This window comes from Triturus cristatus, chromosome 8 (assembly GCF_964204655.1).
Source record: "Triturus cristatus chromosome 8, aTriCri1.1, whole genome shotgun sequence".
NCBI lineage: Eukaryota > Metazoa > Chordata > Amphibia > Caudata > Salamandridae > Triturus > Triturus cristatus.
This window is the reverse complement of record NC_140591.1, coordinates 813,569,974-813,585,777: the sequence shown is the minus strand read 5'-3', so window position 1 is coordinate 813,585,777 and position 15,804 is coordinate 813,569,974. Positions and strand designations below refer to the sequence as shown.

The window sequence follows — 15,804 nt, the reverse complement described above, 5'->3', positions numbered from 1 at the left end:
GGACGAGAGAACTGGCAGCAGTTTCTCCGACCAACCAAACTCTAAATTACCCACTTTGTCCCACAGTAAAAGCACTTTTCTTTAACTTCAATTATTAACAAAGCCTCACAACATTCATGGTATTTTTGTGGCCCTTGTAGCTGCAGAGCAATTTGAGTGCAATGTAAATGTGTCCCTTCATTATAAATGTAGACGCCTTTGTGAATAGGTTCATCACTTTGGAAAGACAGATTGCCGCTAACTGAAAACTTTGCATCTTTTGCAGGAACATGCTAACCTGTTAAATTTCATTTATTTTATTTTAGCTATAATTGTGGAAAACTTTTCCCTGTTTTATTCAACTGAAGAAGACCAGCTTCTAAGCTACAATGATCTTCGACATTACCAAATCATTTGGAATATGGTAGATGATAAGCGAGAGGTAATATAAAAATAATTGGCATCCACTATGCGCTGGCAAAGTATATAAATTATGTAAGAGTGTTCATGTGCATGATTTTTATTTAGTAATCGTCTCTGGTTAACTTGTGTGCTGCAAGTCTTTGTTATGGTACAACAAATCATTGTCGTAGGCATCTAAGACATATCACTGCAATACCTACACTCACATACATAATTCAGATTTAAAGGTTGTGAATTTCCTTGATGCACTCTAACTCTGAAACTGCAGAGCCTTAGAATTTGATTGTCTTGATCAATATTGAGTATGTCAAATCCTTTCATAATGTTGCCCCATCTACACATCATGTGTGAATAAAGAATACAGTCTTCACACTGGGGATTGGAGGACAGGTCCAACCAGGAACGTACTAGTCTCACTATACTATGCAACTCACATCGAAGTACGCCTGGTGTTCCAAACGGACTAACAAACTGATACGCTATCAGAAATAGTCCTGTATTATGATCGAAGTGTGTGTCTCATGGTACTGCTAAAAAAGAATCCCTTTTAAGACTAGAGCCCTCACTCACCCGAAGGTGACATGCTTCATCATAGGGTAGCCCCACACAGATGCACACGCTGTGGTGGACTTCAATGGTGTGGTGCTGTGTGCTACCATCTGAACCCTACTCTTTTCCCCATCCTATTAGGGAATGGGTGCTATGCTACTATGTTGTTGTCTACCTTAATGACTTGGCTCTACTTTCTCAGACATAATAATATTTTAACAGCAATATTTATCACGGGCTTTGTTGTTCTACCTCCAATAATGGGGCATGTGGACCCTCTACATGGACTTTTCAGAGATGTTTCTCTACATGCATGATCTCAACATACCTTGAGCCAGCAGTCATGACAAACATCAATGTGCATGTCCGATGCTCAAACAGCCACAATAAAAGTAATGGAACCTAATACAATAGAGGGAAACAATAGCTGTGATTGGACTCTGCATGGGAGGATTGGTCGGATGTTGGCTTTAAGTTGGGGTTAGCAGGGTGACGAGCATGAGGTGGAATTTACCATTAGGAACACCATTTGGAACAATGGGGTTCATGGCAACTTCCAGCTCACGTAATCTCAGGGAGGGGATAGGATAAAGGCCAGAGACACCACTGCCTTTCTTCTCAGTAGGTGTACTGAGGCTACGGGATAAGGTATCCAGGTGGAGGCTGCAGAAGATTAGGACTTTAATAAAGACAGAGGAAGTAACTATGGGTAGGCACGCTAGAGGAGAACATTAGGCATGGCGTTAACATTGAATGAGTCTCAGCATGCCATAAGAGGTACGTTAGCCTGGCATACCAGTTAATGAAGGCCAGTACATATATATATACCTCTTGGAAGTTTGAGGGCATTTCTGATGCTATTTGTCCAAGCATATTAAATTCATCTCCTGGATTGTGATAACAAGGGAAAATGTACTTGATTGTTCCCTTCTGACTGTTGGACTAAGACTCATATCACTATGCCTGTACACAGCGTGCAAGTCATTGTAACTCTGAGTCCCCTCTCCTTAACCCCCTGGCATCTACCGAGGTGTCTGTTCCTGCTGGTCTAAGCAATGATGCATCCACTGCACCCACTCCTAGCCTTGCTGACAGCCATATGTGGACTGCAGTGACAGTAAATCAGTCGTCATATGACTGTGGAGTCTACAAAAGCCACTTGGTGGAAGAGGTGTAGATATGATCATTCATTTGATCACAATAGCTAGGAGACTCCCAATTGATTACATTACTACGTGCACTCCTGTATGATATCTTATGTGCCTGTATAGTGATTATCTGGATATGTGTCCGCAACACACCGTGAAGGCTACAGCTGCTCTTTTCTGCTTACTACGGTAGATGATGGATTTGTAGTGGCAGTTGTCTGACCACCCTAAGATGGAATAGTTGTTGTCTAGGGTCTCCGAGAGATGGCCCATATTTGACCATAAGTCATAGTCTTTTGCTGATGGCATTGTTCTGAGCAACATCAACAACACCTCAGCCCCACATCAGGTCTGCTAATTTAAATGTGAAGAACTAATGTTGACACATTCCCTGATGCAGGCACATGAATCTCTATCTGGTAATACGAATAACTTTCACTATTGCATTGTGTCTGGACGTGTTCCCTATTATATATTCTCTGGTCTTGAAGGTGGAGTGATATCTTTAGGGGGAGTTGCTTTCACCTTTTGAAAAGTAGAGCATCATGAATAGTTGGAGTAGAGAACAGAGGAATTGCATTTTGTTAGATGTATGTACAAATCACATTTTGGGGTGTTCCAGAAATTATAAATTGCTCATAATCACCGAAAAAATAGTACTTCTTTCGACAATTGACTGCCCAATACCTCCTTTCTTGAGAAGGAACATTTTTAATAAACTGTTTAGTTCTTCTATTAATAATTCAGTTATTCCAGGGTACCAAAAAGTGTGTGGAATACTTTCATTTCAAAATTGACCAAATTGAAGCTGAAGCAGAAAGCTCTTATTGTAAATACCCAATTCTCCATTTTACAAAATACCAAACCATCTTTTTTCTCTGTTCACAAAGTTGACCATCCCTGAGATAATAATTGTTATAAATTGCAGTACCTCAGGATCTCCTCTTCAAAGCTATCCAGCTAAGATTTAAAAAGAAATCTTGATTCTTAAATTTGCTCCTCCGATAGTCACCGCAGCAATCATTTACTTTTTAGAGTCTGGAAAGATGCCTGTTTAGCTAAAGCAAGCTATTGTTATCCCTTTTCTAAAAAGCCTCAAGTGACTCATTCATACTAGTCCCTGGGGGTCTGTAGGGCTGCCACCTACTAGAAATGTATTTCAAAAATTCCATATGTACTTTTAACTTTTACATGTTCTGGTAATCAAAAACTCCTAAATTCGTTTTCACTACTGGAAGGCCTACCACTCCCATAGGATAAGATTTGGTTACCTTATTACAATTAATTGGTGCTAATTTTCTATAGGTTGCAAGTAGGAATGTCGAGTTTGGAGTCTAAAGAATTGTACTTTAATGCCCTCCTTAATGGTAAATTCAGATTTTAGATCACAATTCTAACTCAAAATGACAAATTTAGAAAGTTGGCATTTTGTTGTCCAACCATTTAGTGTCTTCAGCCTGTATCTTGGGTCACATGACTAGGTGTAGCTGGCAGTTGGTCTTTGTGTTTTGCTCCCAGACAGTGAGACAAAGGGAAATAGGTGTTGGAAGGATGGGCCATCTCTGCCTTGATGAGGGGGGGAGCTGTCACCTACCACACTTGCCAATCACAAAGGCCCTGTCTGGGAATACTCACAAAGGGTTTGACACAAATGGTTTGTGACTGCAGACAAGCTGGGGGCAGGGAGGCAGGAAATCTCAAACACTTCTAGGTGTGGAAACCTCTAGGACCTTTTCCTACTTCAAAGCTGGAACCAGGTATAAATAATGGGCCCTCAGACCGAAATACTCAGTACACCCCTGGACTTGTGAAAGACTCAGAAGGACTGCTGTGCTGCTCCCCTGCAAGAAAGACTGCTATCCTACTGCCCTGCTACTCTGCTGCCCTGATGCCATGCTACCTCAGTGAAAGGGCTGGACCGGCGACTTGAACCCAGTACCACCAGAATGACTCTGGGGCTAGTTACCAGGCCTCCTGATCAGAGTCTCAGGGACAGAAAAGGCTCCAACCATCTTGAACCCAGCACCTGTGCTCAGTCTGCTGTGAGTCTTGCCCCCAAGTGGTATCATCCCAGTCCTGGACACTTGGAAGTGGGCCTAAAGGTGATGTGATATTGTCTTTCTAGATGTTTGCAGTCGCTTTTCATGGTGCTGAGTTCTGGTGTATACTAGCTAGCTTGTTTGGTGGATCTCAGTCTTGGCGGGCTTGATAGGGGTGACTCTGTTGGCGCAGTTGGTGATCCAGGTGGAGCAGTTTTCGACAGCCTGTTCTAGTTTAGTTGTTAAGTCGGGATCGGTGGTGTTGAGGGTGTCTGTTCATTGGATCTCTGTCACTTTGTTCCAGCTGCAGTGCGAGTAGTTGGGAGGCTTGGTAGTGGTGTGTGAGGATCATTCGATTGTGAAGTGGACGATGGTGTTGTCTGTACAGGTAAGCTCGGTGACATGACTGTACTTGACTCTGACGCTCGCAGCGAAGATCGCTTCAAGCATGTGTCCTGTGCTTTGTGTGGGGTTGGTTACCAGTTGGGTGAGGCAGATGTTGCTCATGCTTTCCAGGAGGTTGGGGGTGTTTGCGACTTTGGGGTTATCGAGGTGGAAGTTGAGATCACTGAGGAAGATATAATGTTTGGAGTCGATTGCAAGTGGGGCAATGGATTCGGCAATGGCATTGCAGAATCCAGGGCATGGTCCTGGGGGTCTGTAGGCAAGGGTGCCTCTGATGGTCGTTCTGCCACCTACTAGAAGTTGAAGTGCTCCATGAATGGTTTAGTGTAGCCTTAGGTGGTAATATTGTGGATATTTTTTTGTGGATGATAGCGATGCCCCTCCGTGTTTATTGGTGCGGTCCCAATGTCTTATCTGGTAGCCATTGGGTGTCGCAGTGGCGATATCAGTGGTGGAGGAGGAGTTGAGCCAGGTCTCTCTGATGAAGGGTGGTGATGATGTCCCAGACTTCAGTGGTGTGTCTCCAGAGTGATTGGGGGTTGAGCAGGAGGCAGTGGGGTAATTCTGGGGTGGTTGTGGTCGTTGAGCTGGGTGTGGTGATGGTTTCCATGAGGGCAGGAGGTCCTGAGTTGCAGGAAAAGAGGCAAAGGCGGCAGGTGAGGGGTCCTAACATTGATCGAGGAGATGTGAGGCAGCAGTTGATGTTACAGCAACTGGGGTTGAGAGTTTGGAGCTCTGCGGTGGAGTATCTGTAGGTGGCCAGAGGGCCTGGATTCCTGGCACTGGGCATGGTCCAGGGGCAGACAGGCTTGCCTTAGGCACACCAGCAGTGCTTCCGCCCTGTGGCCTCCATTAAGTAGGGCCTGGGAGGAGGGAGGGGCACTGGGAGGTGGTGGGCGGGGCAAGGTGGGATGTGCGAAAACAGGTGGCAGGCAGGAGCGGCAATGAGTGAAAAACGGGGAGACAACTAATGAAAACAAGGGAACAGCATGGAGAAGACACTCAATAAACAGTGGGAAAAACAGGGAGAAAAGCAATGAAAACGAGGGACAAAGCAAGAAGAAGGTACTCAGAAAATGAAATGGAGGAAAAGCAAGGAGAAAGCAGTGAAAATTAAGAAAGGCAAGGAGAAGGCACTCTAAAAACATGGGGAAAAGCAAGGAGAAAGCAGTGAAAAGAAGGGAAAAACAATGAGAAGGCACTAACAAAAAGGAGGGGAAAACCAAGGAGAAGGCAATGAAAAAAGGGAAAGACAAGGAGAAGGCACTCAAAAAACAAGGGTAAAAGCAAGGGGAAAGCATTGAAAATGGGGAAAAAGCAAGGAGAAGGCACTCACAAAATGAGGGAAAAGCAAGGAGAAGGCATTTAAAAAATGAGGGAAAAAAGCCCTGAAAATGGGGATAAAGCAAGTAGAAAACAGGAGCAAGAGCAATGCACCAGCACCTTTGACAACTGGGCCTGGAAATTTGGCCAGCCACTTTGAGTGAATATCCTGCCCCTCAACTCCACTATGGCCAAAACTTGGATACATGATGTACTAAGAACTTTCTGGAGGGATCAAGTCTTCTCCTTTATTACTTGAGGGTATCACCATTTACGTCAACAAAAGAAGATTTGTAATTATGTAATTTCACAAGAAGGTTCAGTCACTTGGTTGTAGTGATCTCCATGCATGACTTTTCAATTCTTTGTGGCTAATGAGTAGAGTCATCAGAATGCCACTGTGCATTCTCTCTGAGGTTTGCATTGGCTAGATTATGTATGTTTGCACAAAAAGGGACATATTTATCATACTTTCATGCAGTGCAACACAGCCAGCCATCTTGCTGTGCTACACTGCATGAAAGGGAAAGGACATGAATGTGCTGTGTTTAACATCACACGGCGCATTCCTGCCCTTTGCTTGTGCTGGTGCACTCTTAGCTGCCTAGCACCAACGTACACACCCTTGCACCATGGTACAAGGGTGCCTGCATTGTAAGCAGAATCCTGAGAGGCGTTTTCCTCTTTCTATGTGTGCTGCAGAAGGCAGCACACATAGAAATAGGAAATCAAAAGGAGAAATAAAGATATTTCTCCTTGTTACGCCTCCCCTGGGGAGGCATAGCATTTTGATGCATTCACAGGTCTGCAACTAATGGTACATCCGGGGATACATAACAATCTATTGGTGAATGCATGGGAACACCCACTTTCCACCTATGGAACACTTTCATCGGACAGAGTAACACAAAACAACAATTTCCGCTGCCTTACATTACTTCAAATTTATTAAGCCATGCAGGGTCATGCAAGGTGACCTTGTTTGGCTTGATAAATCTGATTTTAGAGTTGCGTCGCCCTTGACCCCCCTTGCATGGCACAAGGGCGACACAACACTATGATAAATATGGGCCAAAGGCTTCTAGCCCAAAGGTCCACCTGTACTACAACAACATTTCAAGAGATATGTTTCGTCTCATGCCTTGCACTCAGCACCCAATATTTACCCAGGTCTCACAAACCTCATGAGCTAGGTGGGACGCCAATAGCTTTTCAGATGATACTGTAAAACGCACCCCTTAAAACAGGCTTATCATGACCATTAGCTCTTCCTTCGATAATCATAGTGACTTCAAAATAAATGTCTCATCAGCAGGCGGCCACCTGTGTGATGAAGTTGCTCTTTAAAGGAATATTTCACACAAGATATGGTATAGCAGGACAAAGTATGGTTTATGTCAAGGAGGTGTTTGTGTTTTTTTGAAACTTTGGATGGTTTCTCAGTTGGACTCTTCACTTTCCTGTGTGAGCATTGCATAGGCAACAGCTATGTTTTATTCTGTGCAAAACATTGCCTCCTTTTGCGGTGGCAAAGAGTGGATCATCAGCAATTGCTGGCTTATTTACTTGCTTTATTGTTTGCATTCCATATACCATTACAGTGGATGTTTTGTTGCTTGGTGGGTCTAATTACAATTGACACCAAAAGTGGGTTTGTTTGATCAGTTCCTTGGTGATTTGAGTAGTGACTTCACCTTTTGTAACCAGGTAGTTCATTTAGAATTATCTAAACATATAATATTTACGAAGACCTATATCAATTTTTTCAGGGTGTGATTCCTACATTCCGCGTAAAGTTTCTCTTGAGGCTGCTCCGTGGGAGATTGGAGGTGGACCTTGATAAAGACAAACTGTTGTTCAAACACATGTGCTATGAAATGGAGAGATTGCACAGCGGTGGTGATGTTACTTTTCATGACGTTCTCAGGTATGTACTGTGAAAGTGTTTGTTGTGTAGCGATGTAACCAAGACAATCTGGTATTCCTACACTTCACAAATGCAGTAACTCATCAATCAATCAAGTAAGTAGAAAGATAATAGCCTAAATTTTGGCATCAGGCTGATTTCCATGTATTTAACATAAATACATTCATAATCCCACATCATATATCAGGACAAATATTTATCATACTAGTGAGTTTCAGACAAGCAAACATTAACATATGATCATGGTGATGTTGAAGGTGGTACAAGAGAGGGATATTTGACGACTGTCAGGTTCTGACTGAAATCTTACAATATAATGATCAGTAATGGCAGTAGTGCCAAGACCTTTCCAACCATTAGTGACTTTTAATTATGTAGTTTGCCAGGCAGTTAAAAATATTATGACAACTATTTTAAGGGACCCTGGAGTCATCCCTGGGAGGATGGTGCAGTGACACACTACAGACCTACGAGGAAAATCCAGTGACCTACAAGGGAGAACCACACTCTGTGTTTCACTAATGCCCTTCTCTGAGCGCTGGTGCAACCAGTCACTGAGCTGACGACAGCATATTTTTTATCATAATTGGGCGTAATTATTCAGTTTGTGCACAGTGCTTCGTACTAATGGTGAGACGTTGCGAATCGAGTTCTGGGTGAGCCGTAGCACAACTGACACCGTGCTTTCAATGTATGATTCTGCCCCTCTATGTTGTATCATACAAGTGATGTGCCAAAGAGGACACCAAGAGGCTAGGGCAAAAACGTCAGTTTGAATACCATTTCTTATTCTACTTTTTCAGCTGTGGTAAAATTCATCTGATGTTTAAATGTGAGTAAAGCTTTAGTTTTCTTCTGGAATGCATTGGATAAGTCTTTATATGGTTAAAAGAAATCTAAAAATATTTAAATGTTCTTGTTGGACTTGGCCCTTTCTACAGGGTCATCCCCAAACATTTTTGCCTTCTACCTCCTAGTTTCTGAACCCATTTTTGTTTGCTTTTTGAACTGTGTGCACTGTACCACTGCTAACAAGTTCTAACGTGCTTGTGCTCTCTCCTTTAAAATGGTAAAATTAGCTTACAACTAATTGGCATATTTAATTTACTTGTAAGTCTCTAGTAAAGTGGTACTACATGTACCCAAAGGCCTCTAAATTAAGTGCTTCCAGGAGCCTGCAGTACATATTGTGCCACCCACCTAAGTAGCCTTTAAACATGTCTCAGGCCTGCCATTGCAGCCTGTGTGTTCAGTTTTAACCTGTCATTTTGACCTGGTAAAATAAACCTTTTGCCAGGCCTAAACCTTCCTTTATAATACATATAAATCACCCCTAAGGTAGGCCCTAAACAGCCCATAGGACAAGGAGCACTTATTAAAAAAAATATGGACATGCACATTTAACTTGTACATGCCCTGATAGTGGGAAACTATTACATTCGTTTTTTTGCTCCTGCAAGACCTACCTCTCCCATAGGATAATATTGAATTACCTTATTATATTTCATAAGTGATAACTTTCAATTGGAAACAGATGGGAATGTCGAGTTTGGTGTCTGAAGAATTGTAAATTGAATCCTCTTTAATGGTAAAGTCACAATTCTAAAACTGTTCTTGTCCTAACAATTTGGTGCCTGCAGCCTGTATCCTGGGTCAAATGACTATGTGTAGCTAGCAGTTGGTCTTTGTGTAATGCTCCCAGGCAATGAGACAAAGGGGAAATAGATGTTGGCAGGATGGGCCAACTCTTACTTGATGAGGGAAAGGAGCTGTCACCTACAACACTTGCACATAACAAAGGCTCTGCCTGAGCACAATTACAAAGAGTTTGACAACAGTCTTTTTTTACCCCAGTCAAGCTGCTGCAATAAGGCAGAAAAATCTAAACACCTTTGGGTTGGAAATCTACAGAGCCTTCGCCTACTTCAAAGTGGGCACCAGGTAGGAATACTGGACCCTCAGATCCAACTCTTCAGAACACATTTGAACATGTGGAAGACTCAGAAGGATTGCTGAACTGCTCTATTAGAAGGACCGCTACTCTGTTGCCCTGCTGCCTGAGTGAAAAGGACTGACCCAGTATCTTGAACCCAGGACCATCACAGTGACTCCAAGGGCTAGTTGACGAGCCTCTGATCAGAGCCTATGGGGCAGAAAAGCTCCAATCTCCTTGAGCCCAGGACCTGGACTCTGTCTGCCATGAGCCCTACCCCTCAAGATGTGCTATCCCAGTCCTGAACACTTGGAAATGGATCTCAAGGTGATCTGCTGGCCCATCTGTGGTCCTGTGGGCAGAACCAACGCAGCACAACACATCTTCTCACAACACAATGCGTGCCCGATGCAGGACCTGTTGTCGCAGCCCACAGCCTCCTCGGTACAGCCATTGCATGATGAATCCTCGACGCACACCTTTGTATTGCAAGCCCTGTACCAACTGCATCCTTGACAATGACATACGCCCCGCATCGCAGTACCCCAGCTTCCTCGGAACCGCCACTGCGCGACACATCCTTGCCACCAGACTTTGCAACGCTAGCCCCTTGTCGACAGCATCTTCAATGACGACACAGGCCTCTGCATCGCCGCACTGCAGCTTCCTCAGAGCCACCGCTGTGTTATGCATCCTTGACGCAGGATCTCGCAATGCTCAGAAAACTAGGATTTAAGGTACTTTTGTAAGCTGGCCAAACTTGGTCCCTGTATCTGACCCATGCTCCAGTGTGGTCAACTATAACATCCAGGGACAGCTACCCTCTGGATTCAAATTCAATCAGACCCTCCCAATCATATAGTTTCAGTCTAAATTCAATTCCATATGTTCATCTGAACCCCACTTACGCATATGGTACCACACAACAATATTCAATATCAAAATATTTATTGAAACATATGTGATCCAATTTCATAAAATCCAGAAACATGATAAATTATATTCTTAAATATAATACACCACTAAAATCTATGAACAACAAATCATCAGATAATGATTTTCAACATATATATCATTACACATCATTGTGGTCAGCCTGAACTTGTGATTTTGACTCAGTCCGGCGCAGCCAGATAACCACGGTTGGTGCCATGTGCTTATAGGCACTATTTTTACTTAAAACTTTGAAAATTAAATATTTCCGGTTCTACTGATTTGATTTTTGTCATTTTGATCTCAAGTTATTTTTTACATTTAACTGTATTTTTCCAAATTGGTGTGGGATTTTTCTTGTGTTGTGTTTTCACTTTATTACTGTTTGAAGTGCTGCATAAATACTTTACACAAGGCCTCTACATTAAGCTTGACTGCTTTTATGCCAAACTACCCAAGAGTTAAGCACAGATTAATTTGGGGTTTGCTTCAGTTTCGCCCTGACAGAGATTGTGGTTGCTGCTTGAGTAGGGTTTCGCCCACCTCAACCAGTAACCCAATTTTCAACAGTTCTCAATACAACATTTTTGTTGTGTGCTCCCACAGATGCTCATTCATTGTATTGCTCCCAACGCCTTCTATAGCACTGATTACGATAAACTTACATGCATATTTCCCATTAAAATAGTGTTAAACCGATGTCAATACCAATCAATGATAAATTACATCATATGGAACGGGAAATTACCATGTGGCACTGACTTTTCCACCATAACACCCCACTGGATTCCCAATTCCATTGGGTTTCATGCAAACATTGGTAAATGTATTTGAGGAGCTCTAGGTGGGGTGGGCATGAGGGAGAGGGGTGCAGGGATGAGGTAAAGGGGTGTGGGGGTAGAGGAGTGAAGCAAAGGTCATTTCTGGCACAGGGAGCATTGTATGCTTCCCCCTGTCAGAATTAAGTAATTTATTTATTTGATTTGATTATTTTAAAGGTTTTATATAGCATTGCCTAGACCCGCAGGTATCAGAGCACTTTACATGAGTATCAGACCATAGTTACAGGTTACATTGTTACAAAGGTTACACAGGTATTAGAGCATAGCTACATAGTTACATGTTAGGATGAGACAAGCGTAAGGGAAAAAGAAGGCAAGGCGAGAGATTCATTGGAGAGGGGGTAGGAGCAGGGGAAGTAGACGGCAAATGAAGGAGGGAAAGAGGAGGGGGAGGGTGAGAGACACAGCATGAACGAAGAAGGTTGGGTAACGGGGGCACAAACGGTAAACGAGTAATAGCTGCGTCCAAAGTTCAGTAAGCTGTGATCCCAGGGGAAGTGGTATCATTCCCTCCAACTCCGTTGTGAGAGGTTCCCTTTACGCAATGGACTCTCTCAGAGGGGTTTCTGAGACTCCAAGGCCTACCTACTGGATCCTTCCCCAAAAAGGGGAGAGGGAGTGCTTTGGCAAGGGGCGCCATACCATACCTCAACTGTGAGTGGCTCCCTTGGCGCTGTGGGCTCTCTCAGAGGGATCACTGAGATACCAGAGTATAAGTAATTGGATCTTTCCCCAACAAGGGGAGAAGGAGTGCTTAGTTAAAGGGCACAAGGGACAGGGGGCTAGGCGGCGTAGAAGGCAAGGGGAGAGATTAAGGGGAAGGGGATAGGGGCAGAGGATGTAGAGATAGAATGAAAGAGGGAAAGCAGTAGGGGAGGGTGAGAGAGAGCATGAAAGGGGGAGGGTGAAGGGGGCACAAACCGGTAAATGGGTAAAAACCTCGTCCAAGGACCGGAAGCTGTGATCCCAGGGGAAGTGGTATCATTCCCACGTCTCCGCTGCGTGAGGCTCCCTTTACGCAGTTGACTCTCTCAGAGGGGTCTCTGAGACTCCAAGGCCTACCTACTGGATCCTTCCCCAACAAGGGGAGAGGGAGTGCTTTGGTAAGGGGCGCATACTATGCCTCAGCTGTGCATGGTTCCCTTGACGCTGTGGACTTTCTCAGAGGGGTCACTGAGACTCCAGAGTAAGAATATTGGATCTTTCCCCAACAAGGGGAGAAAGAGTGATTAGTCAAAGGGCAATAAGGGACAGGGGGCTAGGAGGCGGGCCGGAACTGGCAGGTCAACAGGGGGGGAACAAACGGCAAAAGAAAATCGCATTAATTACAGAAAGATAACACATTCAATACCAGGGTAAATTAGCAATCCAGAAAAAGACAGGATCCACGAAAGTCAAGGGTCAGGGAGAACAAAGGGAGGGAGTCAGCAAGTTGAAGAGTCCCACAAGGAAAGAGATACGGATAGCAGAAAAGGAAATGTATACGTTGTAGAGTCACTCAGGAAGGAGATGCAAACGGGAAAGCTCGGAATCACAAAATAGTGATATTAAGTACAAAGAACTACTATATATACTAGTGGTTAGAGTTGGAACTATGCAAAATAGTAAATTCACTCAGGGTTCCATTTTCACAACGATTAGGCTAAAAACGATTGTATATTACTTTTCAACAGAGCGAACGTAGAAATAGGACATCCAAGGGGGTAGAGAGAGGGAGGGGAGGGAGAGGAGATAGGTGACAGGAGAGACGGGGCCTAGGGGGAGAAAGAGATAAGTAAGCAATGAGGCCTGGCTACTGCTGCTGCCAAAGCCTGATGCGATTGTTCTGACTTGAATTACCAGCCAGAAACATCAAATCTGAATCTCCCACACCATCGAAAACCAACTGTGGAAAAACTATCATCTCAGAATCAGGCAAATCCACATTCCAAATGGTGAGTGTGCTATGCCCGACTGGGAATCAGGGCCCATATCTTGCAAGTGTGAAGGTTTCAGGCTTATAAATCAACACATAAATAGACCTGACGAACAGCATTCTCCTTTTAGTTCTGGAACTTGCTCTCCTTAGTTATTCTCAAATAGCAAATAATTTAAAAAAAAATGTAATCATATTCACTAAAAACAATGAGCCTCAATAGGGCAGCGCTAAGTTAAAGAAGGTGGAATTTGCCTCCCAGCATTGATTTAAAAATAAACAAAAAAGGAAAGGGCAAGGCTAGTGATGTAGGAACTTGCCTCCTTAGTGAACATTTTTTTTAACTTTCACCAAATTGTGAACTTGACAAACCTAGGGAAGCTTGAAAAAAGGGAAGTAAATAACTCTGTGAAAAAGTCTTTAGAAGGAGAGCAACCCTTAAAATATCAATTTTGTGGAAGAATAATTCTACTGCAAAAACGTTGGAGCTTATCTATGAGAGCCCTGCCTGACTTTTGCACCACGTAAAGTGGATGCGTGACACAGAGCTCTCATTTCGATTTCTGAAGCCATGCCAAGCCACTCTGCGTGGCTTTCAGTGGCCTCATAAATCATCAGTAAAGCGAAGTATCGCAAATCACTGCATCGCAATACTCTGCGGCTGGGTGGCCATCCATGAGCGTTGCAGTGGATTTTCTGTTGGAATTTGATGTTGCACAGATTTACAAAGAGATGTAAACCTGGGAAAGTGCCATATATGTCTGCCTCAGGAGGTCAGGCATAATGAGGAGAAATATGTATATTTCTCCCTTTTTTCTCCTCTCTCCATGTGTGCTGCATTTTACACCACATATAGAAAGAGGAAAACTCCTCTTAGGATTGTTTTTGTGTAGGAAGGTGTACAAAAACAATCCTGCATGCAACATGGTGCAAGGGTGCCTCCATTGATGTTAGGCTGCTGAAACTGCGCCGGAGTAGGGGGAAAGGAGAGGAATGACCGTATTGCTTGAATACGGTGCATTCCTGCTCTTTCACTTTGGGGTAGGGAAGCTGCCTTATGCCAGAATCCCATAAAGAAGGCCAGTTATTAGTAAGAAATTTTGCTGATGTGTAAAGTTGTATGAGATTGCCAAACTTCTGACTTTCACAAAGTTGTGTAATTTTTTACTTCACACAACTTCACTGGCAGGATTTAAATGTTAATATCCTCATTAAAATGAGAATGTAAGACTGCCTAAATATCTTTACCAAAATTGATACACTTTCAGTTCACCCGTCTGACTATAGCGTACCTACTATGCTTGCCTTAATAGGGCTACAAATACTCACCTGTCTCCAAACATCTTCCCTACAGCATGCTTTCATATCGCTCAGTTGATATTCGGAAAAGCCTTCAGCTGGAAGAACTCCTTGCCAGAGAACAGCTGGAGTACACAATCGAAGAAGAGGTGGCGAAACAAACAATACGAATGTGGCTGAAAAAGTGTTTGAAACGTATCCGAGCAGTAAGTGTTTTCAAAACTGATTCCCACAAAATTTAGAGATATTAACTTGTGAGTTGTGTTGCACCAAGCTAAATTCCAATGCACTCAGAAAGGAAGCAGAAATTATAGGCCTGATTTAGAGTTTGGTGAACAGGGTACTCTGTCACAAACACAATGGAGTACCATGTCTTCCAAACCATCAGTCCGCCCTCCAGCCTCATTTAGAGTCAGGCGGACCATAAGTATTCCGTCAACGGACCCCTGATGGTTTCGTCAATGGAATAATTCCTTCGATGGCCCAATGGATTAGGGGCCGTCAGATGAAGGACTTTACACCATCCACCTTATTGTGGATGGATAATGTAATGTTTTTTTTTCCTGTCCGTCACCACCAGGGAAAACCTGGCAGCAGGGGACATGAAAAAAGAAGAATGACCCCCACACCTTGTGAGAGACATCCTAGAGCGTGGAGCGATTTCTTTGTTTATTTTTCAAAAATAAATTCCAGCTTTGGCAGTTTGTTGCTGAAAAACAGAAAAACGTTTGAAATGTTTGACGACCCACTGTCAACTCTGACTGTACTATCCGTCAACTTTTTCCTACATTGACAGGCATTGTCATGCTGGTCCTAATTTGCACTGTATTTAATCTTGTGTGTATTGTAGTACTTTTCCTTTTTCTAAAGAAAAGGTGCTGAATGGACATTACTTTATTGAGTGGTATTAATTGTGTTGATGATTTTAGAGTTTCAAGACCCTAGCATCTCCTTGAATCAACCTTGGACTTCTCTATCTCGGTGCCTTGAGATTCAGGTGCAATAAGGGCTCCTTGTTCCCCGGTTTGGGGATATGTGAAATGAGGAACCAGGACAGTAGATGTGTGTGGATATATGAAAATTGATTTC

General features: G+C 43.4%; 1 protein-coding gene across 1 annotated transcript in view; it reads left to right on the top strand.

The window, feature by feature from the left end:
* The window catches only part of NALCN (sodium leak channel, non-selective), a 2,843,734-nt gene that overhangs the window by 2,798,070 nt on the left and 29,860 nt on the right, over window positions 1-15,804 (top strand). The window contains exons 41-43 of the mRNA XM_085622267.1: window positions 306-421; window positions 7,636-7,793; window positions 14,771-14,921. Of these exons, the coding sequence (XP_085478393.1) occupies window positions 306-421; window positions 7,636-7,793; window positions 14,771-14,921 (425 nt within the window). The remainder of the gene's footprint in view (window positions 1-305; window positions 422-7,635; window positions 7,794-14,770; window positions 14,922-15,804) is intronic.